This window comes from Pseudophryne corroboree, chromosome 3 (genome assembly GCF_028390025.1).
Source record: "Pseudophryne corroboree isolate aPseCor3 chromosome 3, aPseCor3.hap2, whole genome shotgun sequence".
Taxonomy (NCBI): Eukaryota; Metazoa; Chordata; class Amphibia; order Anura; family Myobatrachidae; genus Pseudophryne; species Pseudophryne corroboree.
Genome location: NC_086446.1, coordinates 352,562 through 376,812, shown reverse-complemented (window position 1 = coordinate 376,812; position 24,251 = coordinate 352,562). Strand labels below are relative to the sequence as shown.

The 24,251-nt window shown below is 47.3% G+C and overlaps 1 protein-coding gene and 1 long non-coding RNA gene across 2 annotated transcripts; both read right to left on the bottom strand.

The window, feature by feature from the left end:
• Window positions 1-4,971: 4,971 nt before the first annotated feature.
• Window positions 4,972-6,491, bottom strand: LOC135054480 (gastrula zinc finger protein XlCGF17.1-like; the record flags this gene model as incomplete). Its single annotated transcript, XM_063957587.1, has 1 exon — window positions 4,972-6,491. A coding segment is annotated over one exon (1,113 nt), but the record flags the coding sequence as incomplete, so codon positions are not given.
• A 5,373-nt stretch (window positions 6,492-11,864) lies between these two features.
• Window positions 11,865-14,249, bottom strand: LOC135054482 (uncharacterized). Its single transcript, XR_010243522.1, has 3 exons — window positions 14,142-14,249; window positions 12,076-12,154; window positions 11,865-11,957 (listed from the first exon to the last, which is right to left on the bottom strand). It is a non-coding gene; the product is annotated as an uncharacterized LOC135054482 (long non-coding RNA).
• Between the last annotated feature and the right edge of the window lie 10,002 nt (window positions 14,250-24,251).

Below are 24,251 nucleotides of genomic sequence, written 5' to 3'. Positions count from 1 at the left end.
ATTGTGAAATCTCCCCTGACCGCCAATCAATGGTGGGATTATGAAAGGCCAGCCAAGGGTGACCCAGAACAACTGTAACTGCTGGGCAATGAGTAAGCTAGAACTCGATTTTTTCAGAATGTAGAGCTCCTACTGTAAGTAATACAGGGGGTGTACGGAGAGAAATAACCCCATTGGACAGTGGACTCCCATCTAAGCCATGCATGGTGACACACCTACCCAAAGGTAACTGAGGAATGCCTAAGTCCTTAGCCCAAGTTAAATCCATAAAGTTTCCTGCAGCTCCACTGTCGACAAAAGCCGACACCAAAGAACTAAGGCTGCCAAAGGAAACCTTAACTGGGACTAAAAGGGAGTTATTCGAGGAGATAAGCTGCAGACCTAGGTGAAGCCCCTCACAATTCACCTGGTCAAAGCGTTTCCCGACTTGTTCGGACAGTTACGAGCAAAATGTCCCTTACCCCCACAGTACAGACAAAGACCAGAATTTTGCCTTCTGGCTCTTTCCTCAGGAGACAGCCGAGAGAGACCCATCTGCATGGGCTCCTCTACGTCTTCAGGAATGGAATATAAACACGGACTTGATCTTACAGGTGCTCCTCTTTCAGCCCTCCGCTCTCTGAGACGCCGATCAATCTTAATAGAAAGCTCCATGAGTTTATCGAGTGTCTCAGGAGCGGGGTACTGGAGGAGACTGTCTTTTATAGACTCTGATAAGCCGAGGCGAAACTGACTGCGCAGGGCTGGGTCATTCCAGCCACAGTCGTTTGACCAACGGCGAAATTCAGTACAATAAACCTCTGCAGGATTTCTACCTTGTTTGAGAGCGCGCAGCTGACTTTCAGCAGACGCCTCTCTATCTGGGTCATCGTACAAAAGCCCTAAAGACTTAAAAAAAACGTCTACTGACAACAACGCAGGATCCTCTGCCTTTAAACCAAATGCCCAGGTCTGAGGATCCCCCTGGAGTAAAGAAATAATAATCCCAACCCGCTGAGATTCAGTACCAGAGGCAGTTGGTCTTAAACTAAAATAAAGTTTACAGGATTCTTTAAAATTAAAAAATCTTTTCTATCACCAGAAAAACGGTCAGGCAAATGCATCTTTGGTTCAGGGACTACCCTTGGGGAGGCTTGCAAAAGATCTTCCTGCGACTTCACCCGAAGAGAAAGTTTCTGAACCATCTGAGTAAGTTCTTGAATCTGATTGACTATGAGCTGACCAGGATTCGGCCCTAAACCAGTCGGATTCATGAGGCCAAAAATCCTTAACAAAACTGAATGAAAATGAAAAAATTAAACCCTGTTTAATTTTAATTTTTGATTTGGCCGGTAATAATGTTATGATTCCAGCACTCCTGGTCAGAGGAGATCTTATGGCAAGGACCGGAGCACTGGAACGGAATGCTGGAAAAGGGAATAGCCCCTGGCGCCCTAACTCTGTTGTCTCACCCGTGCTGTCAGAAATCCCTTGCGAGACTATGGTTTCTTGAGCCCTTGGCAGCCGCGTTTGAAGGGCGGATTATGTCTGACCAACTCCGATGCCCCCCGGTCTTAGTGAGAGACAAAGGGAAATCCGAGACAGGATGATAACAAGAGGCCCTCTAACTAAACAAACAGGCCAGGGGCTACGAGCTAACTAAAAACCTAAAGTATGTGCGGAGAAACCGCCAGGGAAAAGGACAACCAAAATCCACTTGTCCAATACTCCTACCCGGCACCGCCGAATACCAGAGTGGACCTGTGGAAGCGGAACCCTCCGCAAATGCTCCAAACACAAAATATAAAGGGTAAAGCGGCCGAGCCGCTACACACGGCAGAGCCGCGACTCACGAACACCACTGGATGTTAAACGGTGATCAGTCAGGACTCCAGGGACGAGATGATAACTCCCGAGTACAGGACTTCAGAGGACTGGAATGACCGGATACAGCAGGACTGGAAACAGACTCTCAGCAAACAAAGGCAGCATGCAGGAAGCTATTACCGGCGTCTGTGAGAAGCCCTGGGAGTGTACTTAACAGGGAGTCCTCCAATCAGCTGTTTAGAGGCTGATTGGACTAAATGCCGTGCAGCTGCCTTGCTGCACGGCCAGAGAACAGGTGAACGCATTAAATCCTAAAACCCGGCAACGGGGAACGCGGTCCGCCAGTGGCGTCCCCGTTGCTAGGGTCCGTGCGGCTTCAGCGCGCCCGGTGTCTAGCGTTGCTAGGGAGCCGGCGGCTGTACGTGCACGGCGTCCCTAGTTGCTAGGCACCGGGTCGCGCGGACAAGCGGACCCCGGCGCCTAAGAGTAGGCTGCTAGAAGATTGCCAGAAAGGGGGCGTTACTGGGTGTCAACTGACCATTTTCAGGGAGTGTTTGCAAAAACGCAGGCATGTCTGAAAAATCGCAGGCATGGCTGGGCGGGTGTATGATGTCAAATCCAGACACGAATAGGCTGAAGTGATCGCTAGTGCTGAGTAGGTTCAGAGCTACTCAGAAACTGCACAAACTGTTTTTGCAGCGCTCGGCTGCACATGCGTTCGCACTTCTGCCAAGCTAAAATACACTCCCAAGTGGGCGGAGGCATAGCGTTTGCACGGCTGCTAAAACTAGCTAGCGAGCGATCAACTCGGAATGACCCTCACAGTCCCTTGCCATGGTAATGTGAGATATATGCGCACACACACACAGGAAAATGTCAGCTTCCCCCACAGCACCGTCAGAGTGTCACAGAGTATGAGGGACAACCCACACAGTGCCCTATCTGCCTAATATTGATAAAAGCCCGGCGCTGACCAGCTACCCTCAATAGGGTAGCTAGTACCATTTAATTACACTCCCCCCTCTATAACCCCCTGGTACCGCAGAGGTATGCTGGAGTTGTCTGGAGGGGCAGCGCTTCTCTGTCAGCATTCTGTAGTGAGATCTGCAAGGAGAAAATGGTGCTGGTGAGCTGCTGGGTCTGCCCTGAGTGGAAGCCCCGCCCCCCTGTAATGACGCGCAGCTTCCCGCCCTTTTGTTTATACTGGCCTTGTGGTATTATGTTTGAGAGTGGGATACAGCCCCAGTCAGACCAGTGTAGGGTAGTCTTATTGGCTTCCGAACACCCCTCATAGGGCAGAAAAATATGTTGCTGAGCCTTGCAGGAGCGCAGCCTGCAACCAGAGCTGTGCTCCCACCCTTGTGCTGCCATACCCGCCGGTGACCCACTAACTGGGACGCCGGCGCTGTACTTACCACTCTTCATGTCTTCTGGCTGTTAAGGGTGGCGGCGTGCTGCGGGAGTGTGCGGTCGCCATGGTGGGGCTTGCGGACATTTCCCTCAGGAGCTCAGTGTCCTGTCAGTGGAGTAATGGAGCCATTAACTCTGTATTAATTCGGCCATTCTCCCCCCTAAATCCCATGAAGCCGGCAGACTGGTGCCAAACAGCCTCCTGTAAAATAACAAACTCTAGAACACAATAAAACTAAGAAAACTCCTAGGAGCCCCCCTAGCTGTGACCGGCTCCTTCGGGCACATAAACTAAACTGAGTCTGGTAGGAGGGGCATAGAGGGAGGAGCCAGCACACAGTGTTAAACTCTTAAAGTGTCCTTGGCTCTTAGTGAACCAGTCTATACCCCCACGGTACTAAATGGAACCCCAGTATCCTCTAGGACATAAGAGAAATATCCTTAAAGCACAGAAACAATTCAAGTTACATTATAGTATTGCAGGTAAGTAAAACAGATACATATCAGGAGCCAAAAGCCTATGGGGGTCATTCAGACCCAGCCGCAATAGCGGCCCGCAGCAGTTTGCTGGTGGTGGCAAAATACACATGCGCAGCGGCCACGCAGACACACACATTGCGGTCGCATCCCTGAGGTGTGAACGCGGGCGGGCCGGGACCATTCTCCGGGGGGCTGTGATGTCACATCTGCGATCATCTCTGATTAACCCCCTATAAGCTTCCAGAGTGCACCTCACATCTCATCTTTTCCAAGTTACTACAAATGATATGAGATCGGTAGCAGCACTACTTTCAGGATTATTACACAGAACACACACAACTACTGCCAGTCCTGTCTCTCCCACTACTGCCAGTCCCGTCTCCCCTCACTACTGCCACCGACCTAGTCTCCCACCACTACTGAAACCCACCCTGTCTCCCCCCACTACTGTCACCCCCCCACTACTGCCACCCGCCCCACCTCCCTGACACCTTAGCTCTGCTTGGGGACAAGATTCTCAGAGTCACTGCCTCCTGCAGTCCCTACTACTACTAACCACCCTGTCTCCCTCCTCTATTGCCATCCGCCCTGTCTCCCCCTAGTACTGCCACCCACCCTGTCTCCCCCCACTATTGCCACCCACCTTGTCTCCCCGCGGCTACTGTCACCCGCACTGTCTCCCCCCACTACTGCCAGCCACTGTGTCTCCCCCCGACACCTCAGCACTGCTTGAGGACAATATTACCCACTGACAGTGCCTTCGGCAGGCCCCACTACAGCACTAGTGCCACCACTCTGTCTCCCCCTCTGACATCTCAGCACTGCTTGGAGATTCTTGGTACTGCTGGTAAGAGTCCTTCATCTGCAGATGGAAGTAAGAAAGCAGGGCAGTAAGGAGGCAGAAGCTGCTTCTGGTACCATGGCCCTGGTCATGTAGGATTGGGAGTCAGTAAGATTATGTAATAGAGTCACCATCTTACAGGCAGCCGGTGAAGGGAGTAGAGAATGGGTGTTATGTGGCAGGAACGGGCTGGTTAGGTAACAGACTGGCTGCTGCAATCTGTACAAGCTACAAGCGGTGCAATTCTATTGCTAGGAGATCCAGGTAGAGGACATTGCAGTAGTCTATGTGTGATGATACAAGTGTATGTATGACTGTAGGTAGATCTTCTGAGGGAAATAAGTGCTGGAGTCTGGCTCTGTTCCTCAGATGAGGATCTGATTGTGGCTGATACGCGATGTCTAAGTTTCACTCTACAATCCAGGACACCAAGATTCCACACATGATCCGCATTTTGTAACTCTGAACCTCCAAGCGTAAGTCTGGTTGGTTTGCAAAGCTGAACTGTAGCCCTGCCCTTTGTTGGTGAGCTTCTATCTTATGATAGACCTGTTTCACCAGGACTGAGTCACAGCCAACTGGCATCACCCACACCTGGAGCTCAACTAGACAACCATTTAGGATTGGTACTGGGTTCTCAGTACCCTGAGCAAAAGACAGATCATCTTCATAGCAGTGGTAGATGAGTACATGACGTCTGATTATTTCACCATGCGGTAGCATGTATATTGCAAAAAGCATAGGAGATAGGATAAGAATCTTGAAGAACATCATATGGCAATAAGTATACCCCAGAAGATTAAAATGGTTTCTCACCTGACTGATGTCTACAAGAGCTGATTTACTTCTCAGAGTATGGAAATGGCTTCTCACCTGTGTGACTTCGAAGATGTGTATAAAGTTGTGATTTCCAGGTAAAACATTTCCCACACTCAGAGCAAGAAAATGGCTTCTCACCTGTGTGACTTCTCTGATGTTTAACAAGATCTGATTTGTATGCAAAACATTTTCCACACTCAGAACATGGAAATGGATTCTCACCTGTGTGACTTCGCTGATGTTTAACAAGATTTGATTTCTGTGTAAAACATTTCCCGCATTCAGAGCAAGAAAATGGCTTCTCACCTGTGTGAGTTCTCTGATGTTTAACAAGATCTGCTTTGCGTGCAAAACATTTCCCACACTCAGAACATGGAAATGGCTTCTCACCTGTGTGAGTTTTCTGATGTTTAATAAGATCTGATTTCTGTGTAAAACATTTCCCACACTCAGAACATGGAAATGTATTCTCACCTGTGTGACTTCGCTGATGATTAACAAGATGTGATTTCTGTGTAAAACATTTCCCGCACTCGGAGCAAGAAAACGGTTTCTCACCTGTGTGACTTCTCTGATGTGTAACAAGATGTGATTTATGTGTAAAACATTTCCCACACTCAGAACATGGAAATGTATTCTCACCTGTGTGACTTCGCTGATGCTTAACAAGATGTGATTTCTGTGTAAAACATTTCCCGCACTCGGAGCAAGAAAATGGTTTCTCACCTGTGTGACTTCTCTGATGTGTAACAAGATGTGATATCCGTGCAAAACATTTCCCACACTCAGAACATGGAAATGGCTTCTCATCTTTGTGACTTTGCTGACGTGCAACAAGATGTGATTTCCGTGCAAAACATTTCCCACACTCAGAACATGGAAATGGCCTCTCACCTGTGTGACTTCTCTGATGTATAACAAGATGTGATTTCTGGATAAAACACTTCGCACACTCAGAGCAAGAAAATGGCTTCTCACCTGTGTGACTTCTGTTATGTATAACAAGATGTGATTTCTGGATAAAACATTTCCCACACTCAGAGCAAGAAAATGGCCTCTCACCGGTGTGACTTCTCTGATGTTTAACAAGATCTGATTTCTGTGTAAAACATTTCTCACACTCAGAACATGGAAATGGCCTCTTACCTGCCTTAGCTGGCTGATGGGTAATAAGCTTTGTGTTCTGTATAAAACATTTGGCATCTATAGAACAGGGAAACTCCATATCTACTGTCAGAGCTGTAACAGATGCACCAATATCAGAGTGATCAGGAGAACATTTCCCAGGATCAGAGGGATCAGCTGATAGAGCTGGATGTATAATTGGGGTAATGGGGTTATCTCCTGGAGAATCCTGTCTACTGTCATTATCATTTATGTCACAATCCGGGGATAACATTAGATGTCCTTCTGTGATATTCCTGCTTGTGTGTCCATCTGCTGGAAATAAAATACATTAAGGAAATGTGACATTTTCTGTAACAATATTAATCTTGTAAACAATAGGAGAAGACGACTCTCTGGGACACTTAATTGTAAATGTGTGTATATAATAAAACATAACTTTTAATGAAGCTTTATAATATTGTGTCAGACTATCATTGTGGCCACCCTCCTGAGAACACTCACAATAACAAATGTAATATTATAACAAGACTTAGATATATCTCTCTCTTGTACTGGTAACTAACCATGAAGAATAAATGGAGATGTAGTCACTCGGCAAGTCCTATGTCAGCACCAATGTAAAACAATGGATGGGGAACATATCGTATGAACTGGAGATTCTAGCTGAACAATAACATCAGTCGTATAAGCTAATGGGTCAGAGAAATGTCTCCTAACGTTACTCCTGGAAGCATTGGTAAGGAAGCATTCCTTTATGTGTGTGCTCATACGCTGGTAAGCCTGTACAAGTGTTACTAACCCTTATATAAAGTATATTGCTACAGCAGAGTAGGTGTGGAACAAGGTACTTTACATGCAATACGCCATATGATACCCTGTAATCATCATCATCTGCTAGGTTATAATCCACTCTTACACCCCCATCATCAGTGTTTTACCTCTATTCTCTCAATAGTAATAAGGATGATGTGTGTACGATAAGTATGATATAGAGAATGACATATCAGAATCTATACAGCTGCCGCCATACTTCTGCTTCTCATACGTGTGCTACTGGCAACAGTAAACATCTGAGTGAGAGTGCAGGGAAGACAGCAGAGTCTGATGAGAAAGAGATTGGATCTGCCTTTGCAGGGATGTACCACACTTGTTAGTATATAAAATAATAAATAAGAGGTCCGTGGCCTGAGTCCATCTAGATGTGTTTTCTGGATCTCTCCTCACTAAGGGGCTTCTTATCTACCTTACCCGATAGCTTACCATGCCTTCAAAAAAGGTTAAGAAGGTACCAAATCGGCCCCACCTGTGCATCTGTTTGGTACCTCAAATTCAGTTGGTCCTTCTGAGACTGATACAACATCATCTGCTTCTTCTTGTCAGACGCACAGCCCAGCTGTAATGGCTGAAGACATCTTAAGACACTCTAGATGGTCCTGTTACTCTACGCTCTATACATTCTATGTTATCTAGATTTAAGGACTGAAATAACCTCAGAACTTAACTCTAATATTCAAGCTTTGAGGTCCAGTATCAGTGAGATTGGCACTCATACAGACTAAGATGAAAGAGATTGTTGCGTCTCACAAAGATCTGATTTCAGCACATGACACCCTTCAGGAAGACCTGGTCTCTATTCGTGATAAAGTCATTGATTTAGAAGACTGGTCTCGGAGAAATAATATTAGAATAATGGGCGTTCCGGATTCTGTTACAAATGCAGAGCTTTATGATTATGCCACGGTCCTCTTTTCAGAAACTTCCACCAAAGGCTTCTGCTGCTGACCATCTTATTGATAGGATCCATAGACTCCCAAAGTCGAAACAGGCCTCTATCCAAGCACACTCTGCTCGGGGTCCACTTTTTCACATTAAAGAACGCATTCTACAAGCCGCTTTGTCTTCCTAATCCACAGCTTAGTGCCTGGATAATCTGCGCTATTTCCGTATATTTCTCCTGCGACACTGGCCAAAAGGCATCTATTCCACCCAAGGAAATGTGCAATACAAATGGGGCTTTCCTACTAAGCTTATTGTAATGCGATACGGCGCCTTCACAGTGATACCTTCACCCGAGGATGGCCCTGCTATTCTGAAAAAGTGGGACATTCCTGTTGACAGCCCTTCATGACACTTTACCTAAACCATTACCGGAGGAGTTGTCTTCCGTCTCCAAGTAATATGATAAAGGAGTAAGACTGTTACAGACACTCAGAGTTTGTTTCCTGCTGTAACATGTGCCAACTGGGACTAAGTTACTGGGCATGGATCTATTTTTTTGCTCTTGTTATGGGTATAAAACGTATATTTTTATCTTTATTTCCTGTGCTATATAATTGCTATATGATCTGACATTGTTTCCACTGTTACGTTTCATAATACCTTTCTAGAATGTTTGGGTGTTCAGGTAAAGCATGACTGATTCGTCTAACATCCTGTTGCCCTTATAAAGGTGTTGGTAGAACCTAAATTGAATATCAGGCCATGTTCTTGGCCTTTACCTCCTTAGGATACATTGGTTACATTGAGATTTGATATTTCTTTCTACAATTGTTACTATGCTGATTAGATTTTGCACTCTCGTATGGCTACTTGGGGTAGTCGGTGGGTTTCCCTTTTAGGCCCGGCCACCACCTTTTTCTACCTTTCTGTCACGGTACCCTAGTGACGGAATCTATAGCTCCTTTACGGACGCTATTTCTGTTTGTCTCCCATATTTGTTCCCTATTTTATTTCTTATGTTGATAGTTTGAAGTATGCACACGTCCTACAGACTCTATTGGACTTTGCACAGATGATCCTAGATGTTTCATACCATGATCTGATCTCTCTCTATCACGGCGACGTTTTTAAGTCTTAATGTAAAAGGTCTTTATTCTCCCCGTAAGAGACGTCTTGCATTAAAATATTTCGCTGACCAGAAGGCGGCGGTGGTAGCCACTCAGGAATCACATGTTCCATTGCACTCTGCCCCTCAGTTTACCAATAACTACCCAACATGCTATATCTCCTGTGGTGCAGCCATCCTTTCTAAAAGAGCCTGCCCCTTTCATCTGGAAAGCAAGTGGGTGGATTGCAATGGTAGATATTGGATTCTAGTTGGGAAAATTCTTTATAAATACGTCCCCCTCACTTCTCTCTATGCTCCCAATGCCAGACAGCCCCAATTTCTTAGAGAGAAAAGGCCATCAATCAAGTGCGAGGGGACAGGTAATAAACACGGAATGTGCTGGATTCTGAATGTGAGGGGAGAGCAGGAGTATAATAGGGGCTGATGGCTCATGATGTATGAGATACACCAGAGAGTGTGGGGAGACTGGTCAGATCTCTGGGCTGGTAACACACAGTGACATGATGTGAGGGGAGAGCAGGAGTATAATAGGGGCTGATGGCTCCTGATGTATGAGATACACCAGAGAGTGTGGGGAGGAGACTGGTCAGATATCTGGGCTGGTAACACACAGTGACATGATGTGAGGGGGAGAGCAGGAGTATAATAGGGGCTGATGGCTCCTGATGTATGAGATACACCAGAGAGTGTGGAAAGAAGACTGGTCAGATATCTGGGCTGGTAACACACAGTGACATGATGTGAGGGGGAGAGCAGGAGTATAATAGGGGCTGATGGCTCCTGATGTATGAGATACACCAGAGAGTGTGGAAAGGAGACTGGTCAGATATCTGGGCTGGTAACACACAGTGACATGATGTGAGGGGGAGAGCAGGAGTATAATAGGGACTGATGGCTCCTGATGTATGAGATACACCGGAGAGTTTGGGGAGGAGACTGGTCAGATCTCTGGGCTGGTAATACACAGTGACATGATGTGAGGGGAGAGCAGGAGTATAATAGGGGCTGATGGCTCCTGATGTATGAGATACACTAGAGAGTGTAGGGAGGAGACTGGTCAGATATCTGGGCTGGTAACACAGTGACATGATGTGAGGGGAGAGCAGGAGTATAATAGGGGCTGATGGCTCCTGATGTATGAGATACACCAGAGAGTGTGGGGAGGAGACTGGTCAGATCTCTGGGCTGGTAACACACAGCGACATGATGTGAGGAGGAGAGCAGGAGTATAATAGGGGCTGATGGCTCCTGAAGTATGAGATACACCAGACAGTGTGGGAAGGAGACTGGTCAGATATCTGGGCTGGTAACACACAGTGACATGATGTGAGGGGGAGAGCAGGAGTATAATAGAGACTGATGGCTCCTGATGTATGAGATACACCAGAGAGTGTGGGGAGGAGACTGGTCAGATCTCTGGGCTGGTAACACACACTGACATGATGTGGGGGGGGAGCAGGAGTATAATAGGGGCTGATGCCTCCTGAAGTATGAGATACACCAGAGAGTGTGGGGAGGAGACTGGTCAGATCTATGAACTGGTAACACACAGTGACATGATGTGAGGGGGAGAGCAGGAGTATAATAGGGGCTGATAGCTCATCATGTATGAGATACACCAGAGAGTCTAGGGAGGAGACTGGTCAGATCTCTGGGCTAGTAACACACAGTGACATGATGTAAGGGGGAGAGCAGGAGTATAATAGGGACTGATGGCTCCTGACTTCCTCACTGGGAAAATATATATTCCTCATTAGTTTGTACTTACAGAGGAGGGTGTAGTATAAGAGATTGCTGTAGTGACTGAGCAAGGAGAATATGTAACTCTTTTCTGTATTAAATGATTATTACTCACCTTTGCCGATATCTGTAGGGATCTCCTCCTCCTTACACTGCTGATCACCCCTCACATACGTCTCTTCTTCTCCCTCTATATCTTCTGCCTTTATATCAGTCACATACGTCTCTTCTTCTCCCTCTATATCTTCTGCCTTTATATCAGTCACATACGTCTCTTCTTCTCCCTCTATATCTTCTGCCTTTATATCAGTCACATACGTGTCTTCTTCTCCCTCTGAATCTTCTGCCTTTATATCAGTCACATACGTGTCTTCTTCTCCCTCTGTATCTTCTGCCTTTATATCAGTCACATACGTCTCTTCTTCTCCCTCTATATCTTCTGCCTTTATATCAGTCACATACGTCTCTTTTTCTCCCTCTATATCTTCTGCCTTTATATCAGTCACATATGTCTCTTTTTCTCCCTCTATATCTTCTGCCTTTATATCAGTCACATACGTCTCTTCTTCTCCCTCTATATCTTCTGCCTTTATATCAGTCACATACGTCTCTTCTTCTCCCTCTGTATCTTCTATCATAATGTCAGTGAGACATTCATCCTAAATAGCCCACAAAACAATATACATTAATAACAGTATAATATCAGTGTATAAGGTACAAAACTTCTCTACAGATCATATAGTGATGGTCACTTTGGTATATTGGTGAGACCCTAAATCCCACCTACCTGATCCTCCTGTGGGATCCTGTGATTCTCCTCTGTACAATCCTGGGCATACAGAGGACGGGGACATCTCTCTGGGGTATCTCTGTTACTGGGCCCATCTGTAGGAGACACACAGTGACTGAGTATAGTGTATATATGTGATTATCAGGTGATGTGTGTATATAGGGGGCCCCATACCTGCTCTCCCCTGTACAATACATGACAGTCTCCTCTTACCTAGTGATGTGAGGGGCCGGTGATTCTCCATCATCATGTCCTTGTACAGACCCATGTGTTCCTCTATATACTGCCCGTCCTGCATGGAGACATAGACCGTGACATCCTGACACCTTATAGACACTGGACACAAACAGTGATACGGTCATCACCCAGACACATCCCCTGGTGTTACTGTATAATGCCCCATTCCCAGCAGTCACCTCTCCAGTCATCACCCAGACACAACCCCTGGTGTTACTGTATAATGTCCCATTCCCAGCAGTCACCTCTCCAGTCATCACCCAGACACGTCCCCTGGTGTTACTGTATAATGTCTCATTCCCGGCAGTCACCTCTCCAGTCATCACCCAGACACGTCCCCTGGTGTTACTGTATAATGCCCCATTCCCAGCAGTCACCTCTCCAGTCATAACCAGGAAAAGTCCCCTGGTGTTACTGTATAATGTCCCATTCCCAGAAGTCACCTTTCCAGTCATCACCCAGTCACATCCCATAGTGTTACTGTATAATGTCCCATTCCAAGCAGTCACCTCTCCAGTCATCACCCAGACATGTCCCCTGGTGTTACTGTATAATGTCCCCTTCCCAGCAGTCACCTATCCAGTCATCACCCAGACACATCCCCTGGTGTTACTGTATAATGCCCCATTCCCAGCAGTCACCTCTCCAGTCATAACCAGGACACGTCCCCTGGTGTTATTGTATAATGTCCCATTCCCAGCAGTCACCTCTCCATTCATCACCCAGACACGTCCCCTGGTGTTACTGTATAATGTCCCATTCCCAGCAGTCACCTCTCCAGCCATCACCCAGACACGTCTCCTGGTGTTACTGTATAATGTCCCATTCCCAGCAGTCACCTCTCCAGTCATCACCCAGGCACTTCCCCTGGTGTTACTGTATAATGTCACATTCCCAGCAGTCACCTCTCCAGTCATCATCCAGACACGTCCCCAGGCGTTACTGTATAATGTCCCATTCCCAGCAGTCACCTCTCCAGTCATCACCCAGACACATCCCCTGGTGTTACTGTATAATGTCCCATTCCCGGCAGTCACCTCTCCAGTCATCACCCAGACACATTCCCTGGTGTTACTGTATAATGCCCCATTCCCAGCAGTCACCTCTCCAGTCATCACCCAGACACATTCCCTGGTGTTACTGTATAATGTCCCAATGCCAGCAGTCACCTCTCCAGTCATCACCCAGACACGTTCCCTGGTGTTACTGTATAATGTCCCATTCCCAGCAATCACCTCTCCAGTCATCACCTGGACATGTCCCCTGGTGTTACTGTATAATGTCCCATTCCCAGCAGCCACCTCTCCAGTCATCACCCAGACACGTCCCATGGTGTTACTGTATAATGTCCCATTCCCAACAGCCACCTCTCCAGTCATCACCCAGACATGTCCTACGGTGTTACTTTATAATGACCCATTCCCAGCAGTCACCTCTCCAGTCCTCACCCAGACACGTCCACTGGTGGTACTGTATAATGTCCCATTCCCAGCAGTCACCTCTCCAGTCATCATCCAGACACATCCCCTGGTGTTACTTTACAATGTCCCATTCCCAGCAGTCATCTCTCCAGTCATCACCCAGACACATCCCCTGGTGTTACTGTATAACATCCCATTCCCAGCAGTTACCTCTCCAGTCATCTCCCAGACACATCCCCTGGTGTTACTTTACAATGTCCCATTCCCAGCAGTCACCTCTCCAGTCATCACCCAGACACATCCCCTGGTGTTACTGTATAATGTCCCATTCCCAGCAGTCACCTCTCCAGTCATCACACAGACACATCCCCTGGTGTTACTGTATAATGCCCCCTTCCCAGCAGTCACCTCTCCAGCCATCACCCAGACACATCCCCTGGTGTTACTGTATAATGTCCCATTCCCAGCAGTCACCTCTCCAGTCATCACCCAGACACATCCCCAGGTGTTACTGTATAACGTCCCATTCCCAGCAGTCACCTCTCCAGTCACCACCCAGACACATCCCCTGGTGGTACTGTATAATGTCCCATTCCCAGCAGTCACCTCTCCAATCAGCACCTGAATGATCTTGTTGGTGAGTTCCTGGATCTTCTGGTCACTGTGTCTCTCATGTGTCAGTGAGTGAGGTGGAGGCACCGTGATGGGGCTCTGGGACCTGCTCAGTCCTCCTGACACACGGGGATGGCTGCTGGGTGTCTCACACTCAACAGATGTCTTCTTCACACCTCTGTGAAATGGAAGAGACATAAATATCACTGTAAATACGCCCAAATCCCCTCACTTCCACAGTCATGTCTCTGTATTATTACAGTAGATAATAGGATTTTGGTGCTTACCAGATAAATCCTTTTCTTTGAATCCACAGGGGGCACTAGAGTACTCTTGGGATATGGACGGTGTGATAGCAGGGATAGGTACATTTAAAAATGTAAATGTGTAACCCTCCTTCCCCTTCTATACTCCCAAGATGCCTTAGTGTTTTTTTGCTGAGCCGAATAGGAGCGACAGAGAGGACGAACAATGGAGAATTACATATAACATTATAACATAACGGACAAAGGTGACACAACAATAGATAACAATCACCTTACATTTAAATAAGTCAGTGAAATTGTGTTACCATAAGAACTATTGAACTTACCACCAGCCAGGAGAAACTGCTCTGGGTGGGCGTCCAGTGCCTCCTGTGGGTGCAAAGAAAAGGATTTATCTGGCAAGTACCAAAATCTTGTTTTCTTTTTCATCCACTAGGGGTCACTGCAGTACTCTTCGGATGTACAAAAGTTTCCCCCTTCGGCGGGACAGCGGTTTGGCACCTGTAACACTAGACGGCCAAAGCTAGAAGCTGATGCCACAGAATTATCAAACTTGTAAAAGCGCACAAATGTGTGCACTGATGGCCATGTAACTGCACAGCAAGGTTGCGCCGTAGAAGCTCCACGACCTGCTGCCCATGACATTCCCACAGAACGCGTGGAATGTGCTAAAACAGATGCAGTCGGTGTTAGACTAGCATGAAAGTGCACCTGATGAATGGTCAGGTTAATCTATCTGGTGTTATGATTCCAGTACTCCTGACCGGAGGAGATCTCATGGCAATGGTCAGAGTACTGGAAGGGAATGCTGGTTATGGGAGCGGGAATAGAAAATAGCCCCTGGCGCCCTAACTCCGTTGTCTCGCCCGTGCTGTCAGAAATCCCCTGCGAGACTATGGTTGCTTGAGCCCATGGCAGCCGCGTTTGAAGGGCGAATTAAGTCTGCCCAACTCCGATGCCCCCTCAGGTCTTAATGGGAGACAAAGGGAAATCCGAGACAGGGTGATAACAAGGGGCCCTCTGACTAAACAACCAGGCCAGAGGCTACAAGCTAACTGACAAAACCTAAAGTATGTGCGGAAACCCGCCAGGGAAAAGAACAACCAAAATCCACTTGTCCAATACTCCTACCCGGCACCGCCGGATACCAGAGTGGACCTGTGGAAGCGGAACCCTCCGCAAAATGCACCAAAACATAAATAATAAATAATAAAGCGGACAAGCCGCAACACACGGCAAGGCCGTGACTCACGAACACCACTGGATGTTATAAGGTGATTAGTCAGGACTCCAGGAATTAGATGACAAACTTCCGAGTTCAGAGCTTCCAATACTGGAATGACCGGATACAGCAAGACTGGAACAGACTCTCAGCAAACAAAGACAGCATGCAGGAAGCTATTACCGGCGTCTGTGAGAAGCCCTGGGAGTGTATTAAACAAGGAGTCCTCCAATCAGCTGCCAAAAGGCTGATTAGAATAAATGCTGTGCAGCTGCCTTGCTGCCCGGCCAGAGAGCAGGAGAAAACATTAACCCTTAAAGCCTAGCAACGGGGAACTCGGTCCGCCAGTGGCGTCCCCGTTGCTAGGGTCCGTGCGGCTCAGCGCGCCCGGCGTCCAGCGTTGCCAGGGAGCCGGCGGCTGTTCGCGTACGGCGTCCCTGGTTGCTAGGCGCCGGGCCGCACCGACGAGCGGACCCCGGCGCCTAACAGTACCCCCCTTGAGGAGGGGTCAAGGAACCCCTAAAGCCAGGCTTCCAAGGAAACTACCGAAAAAATGCCCTCTTGAGCCTTGGGGCATGAAGATCCTTATCCAGGACCCAGGACCTTTCCTCTGGACCATAACCTCTCCAGTGAACCAGAAAATAGAGCCGGCCCCTGGACAACTTGGAATCGAGAACCTTCTCCACCAGGAACTCCTGTTGCCCCTGTACATCCACTGGAGATCTTCCCTGAGAGATCTTCCGAGGAAATTTATTGGAAGAAATGTATGGCTTCAACAGGGAGCAATGAAACGTATTACCAATCCGAAGAGATTTTGGTAAACGTAACCGGAAAGCAACTGGGTTAACTTTTTTAATGATATGAAATGGTCCAATAAATTTGGGTCCCAACCTAGCTGAAGATTGTCGAAGTCTAATGTTACGAGTCGACAACCATACCCTATCTCCCACCTTAAAACTGCAAGGACGTCGGAGCCGGTCAGAAATTTTTTTCTCTCGAAAGGCCGCTTTTCTGAGAGCAAGGTGCACTTTTTTCCAAATGGCTCTGAGATGGGAGGTTAAGGTTAGCGAGGAAACTGAGGAATGTTGAAAAAAAGAATTAGCTCTGGGGTGAAAACCAAAAACTGAAAAGAATGGAGACACGTTGGTGGAAGAATTATTGTAAGCAAACTCCGCCAATGGAAGAAACTCGGACCAATCATTCTGGAGTTTAGCTGAATACAAACGCAAATACTGTTTCAATGATTGGTTAACTCGCTCGGTTTGCCCGTTGGACTGTGGGTGGTAACCAGATGTTAATGATAATCTCATCTTTAATGAAGCACAGAAACACTTCCAGAATTGTGCAATGAATTGTGGACCCCGATCAGAAACAATATCAGTGGGCAACCCATGAAGTCTGAAAACATGGCGGAGAAACAACACTGCCAATCCTTGGGCAGATGGCAGTCGGGGAAGGGCAATGAAATGAGCCATCTTGCTAAAACGGTCTACTACCACCCAAATGACTCTGCATCCAGCTGAAAGGGGAAGGTCCACCACAAAATCCATGGAAATATGAGACCATGGCCTGAGAGGGACATTCAAGGGCATAAGTTGCCCGATAGGCAAGGAACGGGGAACCTTATGCTGTGCACAAACCTGACATGAAGAAACAAACTCCTTAACGTCTTTAGAAAGACCAGGCCACCATACTGAGCGGGAGACTAACTCCAATGTCTTAGAGATCCCCGGATTCCCGGAAACTTTGTTATCATGGAACTCAGTCAAAACAGTAGCTCTCAAGAACTCAGGGACGTAAAGACGACCAGCAGGAGTATTTCCAGGAGCTTGGTGTTGAAGCTGTTTTAACTGGGTAAATAAATCTTGTGTGAGGCCTGCCCAAATGACTGAAGATGGAAGTATGGGAGTAACAGGACTGTTATCATGAACCGGAAGAAAACTGCGTGACAGAGCATCTGCCTTGGTATTCTTGGAACCTGGCCTGAAAGTTATAAAAAAATTTGAAACGAGTAAAGAACAAAGCCCAACGAGCCTGCCGGGCATTCAGCCGCTTAGCTGATTCGATGTATTGCAGATTCTTATGGTTAGTCAATACTGAAATGGTATGTGTTGCTCCCTCAAGCCAATGCCTCCACTCCTCGATAGCCCATTTAATAGCCAGTAACTCCCGGTTACCAACATCGTAGTTGGATTCAGCGGATGAGAATTTCCTGGACATAAAGGCACAAGGATGTAGTTCCAGAGTGTCCGGATCCTTCTGAGATAGGATAGCCCCCACTCCAACCTCCGAGGCATCAACCTCAACAATGAAGGGCAATTCTGGGTTGGGATGTCTGAGGACTGGAGCTGAGACAAAAGCTTGTTTCAAGGCCTGAAAGGATAACTCAGCTTCATGTGACCAGTTGGTAGGATCCGCTCCCTTCTTAGTCAGTGCAACAATGGGAGCACCCAGGTCGGAAAAAGAATGAATAAATCTTCTATAATAATTCGCAAACCCTAAAAAGCGCTGAATTGCTTTTAAGTTGGTGGATTGCGCCCAGCTAAGGATGGCTTGGAGCTTCTTAGGTTCCATGCAGAATCCCCGAGGGGAAATAATGTACCCTAAAAAGGATACCTCTGTGACATGAAACTCACACTTCTCCAGCTTGGCATATAGATGATTTTCACGTAATTTTTGAAGAACCTGACGCACCTGGGTAACATGTTGTTCAATTGATTCAGAATAGATCAGGATGTCGTCTAAGTAAACGACCACGAATCTTCCTAGAAAATCACGGAGCACATCGTTAATGAGATCCTGGAATACTGCCGGAGCGTTAGACAAGCCGAACGGCATCACTAGATACTCGTAGTGACCCGACTGAGTACTGAAAGCCGTCTTCCACTCATCTCCCGACTTGATTCGGATGAGGTTATACGCTCCCCTCAGGTCAATTTTAGAAAAAATCACAGCCGAACGCAGCTGATCAAAGAGGACAGAAATCAGCGGCAGAGGGTAAGTATTTTTAACTGAGATCTTATTCAGGGCTCTAAAGTCAATGCAAGGTCTGAGTGATCCGTCTTTTTTCTCCACAAAGAAGAAGCCTGCACTTAAAGGGGATTTAGATGGCCTGATAAATCCTTTCCCTAGGCTCTCCTTAACATACTCATTCATGGCCGCAGTTTCTGGCCCGGATAATGCATATAACCTTCCGTTTGGCAATGTGGCACCAGGAATTAGCTCAATAGCACAATCATAAGGCCGATGGGGAGGCAGAATGTCCGCATTGCCCTTGGAAAACACATCAACAAAGTCCTGGTATTCAACGGGAATGAGTTCGGGAATGGCAGCAGCTATTCTGAAGGGAAACGTAATACATTCCTTATTACAGATGGTACCCCATTGTGAAATCTCCCCCGACTGCCAATCAATGGTGGGATTATGAAAGGCCAGCCAAGGGTGACCCAGAACCACTGGAACTGCTGGGCAATGGGTAAGGAAAAACTCGATCTTTTCGGAATGAAGAGCTCCTACCGTAAGTAGTACAGGGGGTGTACAGAGGGAAATAACCCCATTGGACAAGGGACTCCCATCTAAACCATGCATGGTGATACACCTACCCAAGGCTAACTGAGGAATACCTAAGGCCTTGGCCCACGTTAAGTCCATAAAGTTCCCTGCAGCTCCACTGTCAACAAAAGCCGACACCGAGGAACAGAGGCTGCCAAAGGAAACTTCAGCTGGGACTAAAAGGGAGTTCTTCGAGGAGATAAGCTGCAGACCAAAGTGAACCCCCTCACAATTCACTTGGTCGAGGCGTTTTCCTGACTTGATCGGACAATTACGGGCAAAATGTCCCTTACCCCCACAGTACAAACAAAGACCAGAGTTTTGCCTTCTGGCTCTTTCTTCTGGAGACAGCCGGGAGAGACCCATCTGCATGGGCTTCTCTACGTCCTCAGGAATGGAAAATACACATGGAGTAGACCTGACAGGTGCTCCTTTTTCAGCCCTCCGCTCTCTGAGACGACGATCAATCTTAATAGAAAGCTCCATGAGTTTATCGAGAGTCTCAGAAGCGGGATACTGAAGGAGACTGTCTTTTATAGACTCTGATAAGCCGAGGCGAAACTGACTGCGCAGGGCTGGGTCATTCCAGCCACAGTCGTTCGACCAACGGCGAAACTCTGTACAAAAAACTTCTGCAGGATTTCTACCCTGTCTGAGAGTGCGTAACTGACTCTCAGCGGATGCCTCTCTATCAGGGTCATCATACAAAAGCCCTAAAGACCCAAAAAGGGCATCTACTGATGACAACGCCGGATCCTCTACTTTTAAACCGAATGCCCAGGTCTGAGGATCTCGCTGGAGCAAAGAAATAATAATTCCGACCCGCTGAGATTCAGTACCTGAGGAGATCGGTCTTAACCGAAAATAAAGTTTACAGGATTCTTTAAAATTAAAAAACTCCTTCCTATCACCAGAAAAAACGGTCAGGCAAGTGCATTTTTGGTTCAGGGACTACCCTCGGGGAAGTTCGTAAAATATCTTCCTGCGACTTCACCCGAAGGGAAAGATCCTGAAACATCTGAGTAAGTTCTTGAATCTGGCTGACTAGGAGCTGACCAGGATTTGGCCCTAAACCTGTGGGATTCATGAGGCCGATAACTCTTACAAAACTGAATAAGGAAAAAATTAAACCCAGTTTAATTTTAGGTTTTGGTTTGGCCGGTAATAATGTTATGATTCCAGTACTCCTGACCGGAGGAGATCTCATGGCAATGGTCAGAGTACTGGAAGGGAATGCTGGTTATGGGAGCGGGAATAGAAAATAGCCCCTGGCGCCCTAACTCCGTTGTCTCGCCCGTGCTGTCAGAAATCCCCTGCGAGACTATGGTTGCTTGAGCCCATGGCAGCCGCGTTTGAAGGGCGGATTAAGTCTGCCCAACTCCGATGCCCCCTCAGGTCTTAATGGGAGACAAAGGGAAATCCGAGACAGGGTGATAACAAGGGGCCCTCTGACTAAACAACCAGGCCAGGGGCTACAAGCTAACTGACAAAACCTAAAGTATGTGCGGAAACCCGCCAGGGAAAAGAACAACCAAAATCCACTTGTCCAATACTCCTACCCGGCACCGCCGGATACCAGAGTGGACCTGTGGAAGCGGAACCCTCCGCAAAATGCACCAAAACATAAATAATAAATAATAAAGCGGACAAGCCGCAATACACGGCAAGGCCGTGACTCACGAACACCACTGGATGTTATAAGGTGATTAGTCAGGACTCCAGGAATTAGATGACAAACTTCCGAGTTCAGAGCTTCCAATACTGGAATGACCGGATACAGCAAGACTGGAACAGACTCTCAGCAAACAAAGACAGCATGCAGGAAGCTATTACCGGCGTCTGTGAGAAGCCCTGGGAGTGTATTAAACAAGGAGTCCTCCAATCAGCTGCCAAAAGGCTGATTAGAATAAATGCCGTGCAGCTGCCTTGCTGCCGGGCCAGAGAGCAGGAGAAAACATTAACCCTTAAAGCCTAGCAACGGGGAACTCGGTCCGCCAGTGGCGTCCCCGTTGCTAGGGTCCGTGCGGCTCAGCGCGCCCGGCGTTGCCAGGGAGCCGGCGGCTGTTCGCGTACGGCGTCCCTGGTTGCTAGGCGCCGGGCCGCACCGACGAGCGGACCCCGGCGCCTAACATCTGGCCAAGGTCTGTTTGGAAGCTGCCCAACCTATCTTGACTTCATCATAGAGAACAAAGTATCCGATATACGTACTTTTAATGTTCGGGCTACATAAACGCGGAGTGTGCGTACCACATCCAAAGTAGCCGGAGTACCTGAATTTTCTGAAAAACAGGAACTACGATTGGTTGATTGATGTGAAAGAAGATACAACCTGCGGTAGAAAAGCGGGATTTGTCCAAAGGTCCGGTCTGTCAGTATGAAATACCAGATACAGTGGCTTGCATGACAAGGCACCCAAATTGTGCAACACACCTTGCCGAAGCTAAGGCTAGGAGAAACAAGGTTTTCCAAGTTCTAAACTTAACATCCACATGTTGCAAGGGTTCAAAACGTGACTGCAAAACCATGCAAAATTATATTCACGTCCATGGAGCCGTAGGTGGTGTGAGGGGAGGTTATACTCTGAGGACACCTTGCAGAAAATTGTGAACTGTTGGCAAAGAGCCAAACACCTTTGAAAGAAAACTGACAAGGCAGAGACCTGCACCGTTAGTGTCGCTAAACGCAGTCCTCCATCTAACCCCGTCTGTAAAAAGAGCAAAAGATGGGATAACTTGAAAGAATATGTCAGAAACATCCTAGCTTCACACCAACCACTCGCCAAATCCTGTGATAATGAGCTGCTGAAACTGGCTTCCTAGCACGCAACGTGGTTGGTATAACCAACTGTGGAATGCCCTCTCGTCTTGAGAGTGGTCTCAACAGCCACCCCGTAAAAAGCAGCCACGCTAAATCAGGGTAAAGGAACGACCCCTGCTGTAGTAGGTCTGGACGTAGCGGAATCAGCCAGGGATCGTCTGCGAGTAGACCATGGAGATTCAAGAACCACACTCTCCGAGGCCAACGAGGCGCCACTAGTATGACAGTCGTGGACTCTCGTTTGATCCGCTTTAGCAACCGAGGAAGCAGCGGAAACAGAAATAGATACACTAGGCTGTATGGCCACGTAACTGTCTGATGATTATGGCGAAAAGCCATTAGATCCATCTTTGGGTAACTCCAGCGCTGGACTAACATCTGGAACATCTTCTGGAGGAAAATCTTGATGACTGAGATAATCTGCCTCCCAGTTGTGCACTCCCGGAATGAAGACCGCCAACAATATCACATGGTGATGTTTGGCCCAATTGAGGATTCGAGCAATTTCTTGCATGGCCATGCGACTTTGAGTCCCTCCTGGTTTGTTGATGTATGCGACTTCCGTCGCGTTGTCCGACTGAACCTGAACAGTCTGAGACAGGAGCAAGTGAACTGCCTGACGCAGAGCGTTGTAAATTGCCCTGAGTTCCAGGACGCTGATTGACGGTAATCTGTCTCGGTCTGAACATAGACCCTGAAACTGACAATGTTGGACCACTGCTCCCCAACCTTTGAGACTTGCGTCCGTCATCAGAATTATCCAATTCCAGACTCCAAACCTTTTTCCCGCAGTGAGATTGTGTATGTGGAGCCACAAGAGTATTGATACTCTGGCCCTGGAGACAAGCGCACCATCTGATGAGTTTGTAGACAAGAGCCGGATCACTATGCGAGAAGATCCAGTTGAACGGGACATGAGTGAAATATTCCGAACTGGAGTGTTTTGAAAGATGCCCCCATCTGTCTTAACAGTCGAATGCACAAATGCACAGAGACTGTCCGTGGTTTGAGCACTGGCAGTACTAGATGATGAATAGCATGTACTTAATGTTGTGGAAGATAAATGCCTTGATCCACCGTAATCAGAATCATTCCTAAAATGGAATTCTTTGACACAGGAAGCGACTCGATTTTTTTTTTAAAGTTGACAATCCATCCGTACTGAACTAGTAGACTGTACAACAGTAAGGCATGTTTATGAAGTATTTGTTGAGATGAAGCCTTGATGAGAAGGTCATCTAAGTATGGAACGATTATCACTCCCAGGGATCTGAGATGAACTATCATCACAGACATCATCTTTGTGAATACCGAGGCGCTTGTTGAACTGCAAACTTAAGTACGCCTGATGCGGTGGCCAAATTGGAATGTGTAAGTATGCATCCTTGAGATCCCGCAAAATCATGAATTGCTGTGGTCCTAAACCTGCAATCACTGACCGTAGGGATTCCATCTTGAATGTGTAGTAAGTGACGTACCGATTGAACCCCCTTAGGTTCCATATCGGTGTGACCGAGCCATCCGGCTTTGGCACTACAAAAAGATTGGAATAAAACCTTGTTGGTGTACTGAAACCTGAACCAAAACTGCTGAATGTACGAGAGACTGAATAGTGGCCTGCAGACCTGCTCACTTGTTTGCTGACACAGGCAGACCCGTCTTGAAAAACCGCATCGGTGGTAGACAATCAAACTAAATTTTGAAACCTTTGAAAACAAAATTGCCGATCCACCCGTCTGTGATGTCTGAAACCACGCGAAGTGAAACGTCTGAAGGTGTGCTCCCACAACTGAAGAGCCAAGATGGGCTGGGAGCACGTCATGCCACTGGCTTGTCAACGGCCTTTGTGTCCTGACGACGGTTTGTGGTTTGTTGAAAACCACGTCCCTCTGCATGGTTGTTCCTCTAGCCCACCCCACCCCTAATGTTGAGCATGCATACAAATGTCTTTTGTGTCGTCACGTTGGGCAGTCCGATCACTCATCACTCTGGTTAATTCCCAGGTATTTGTCGGTATTAGGGAGGGATCAACCAATTACTAAGGAAGTTGAGGTCTGGCCAGAGGGAGCTTTATTAAGTTTGCAGGGTTGCTTTGAGTGTATTGATTGGGATCAGTTTATTGAGGAGGCTACTGGGGATTTAGGTGTTGATAACGATCGTTGGGCATCAATGGTGTCATTGTATAGTAATTGTTGCATAGAAAGTGTTACTAAGAGGAAGTTAGCTTGTACCTTCCCAAATGACAAACCTTGGATGAACAGT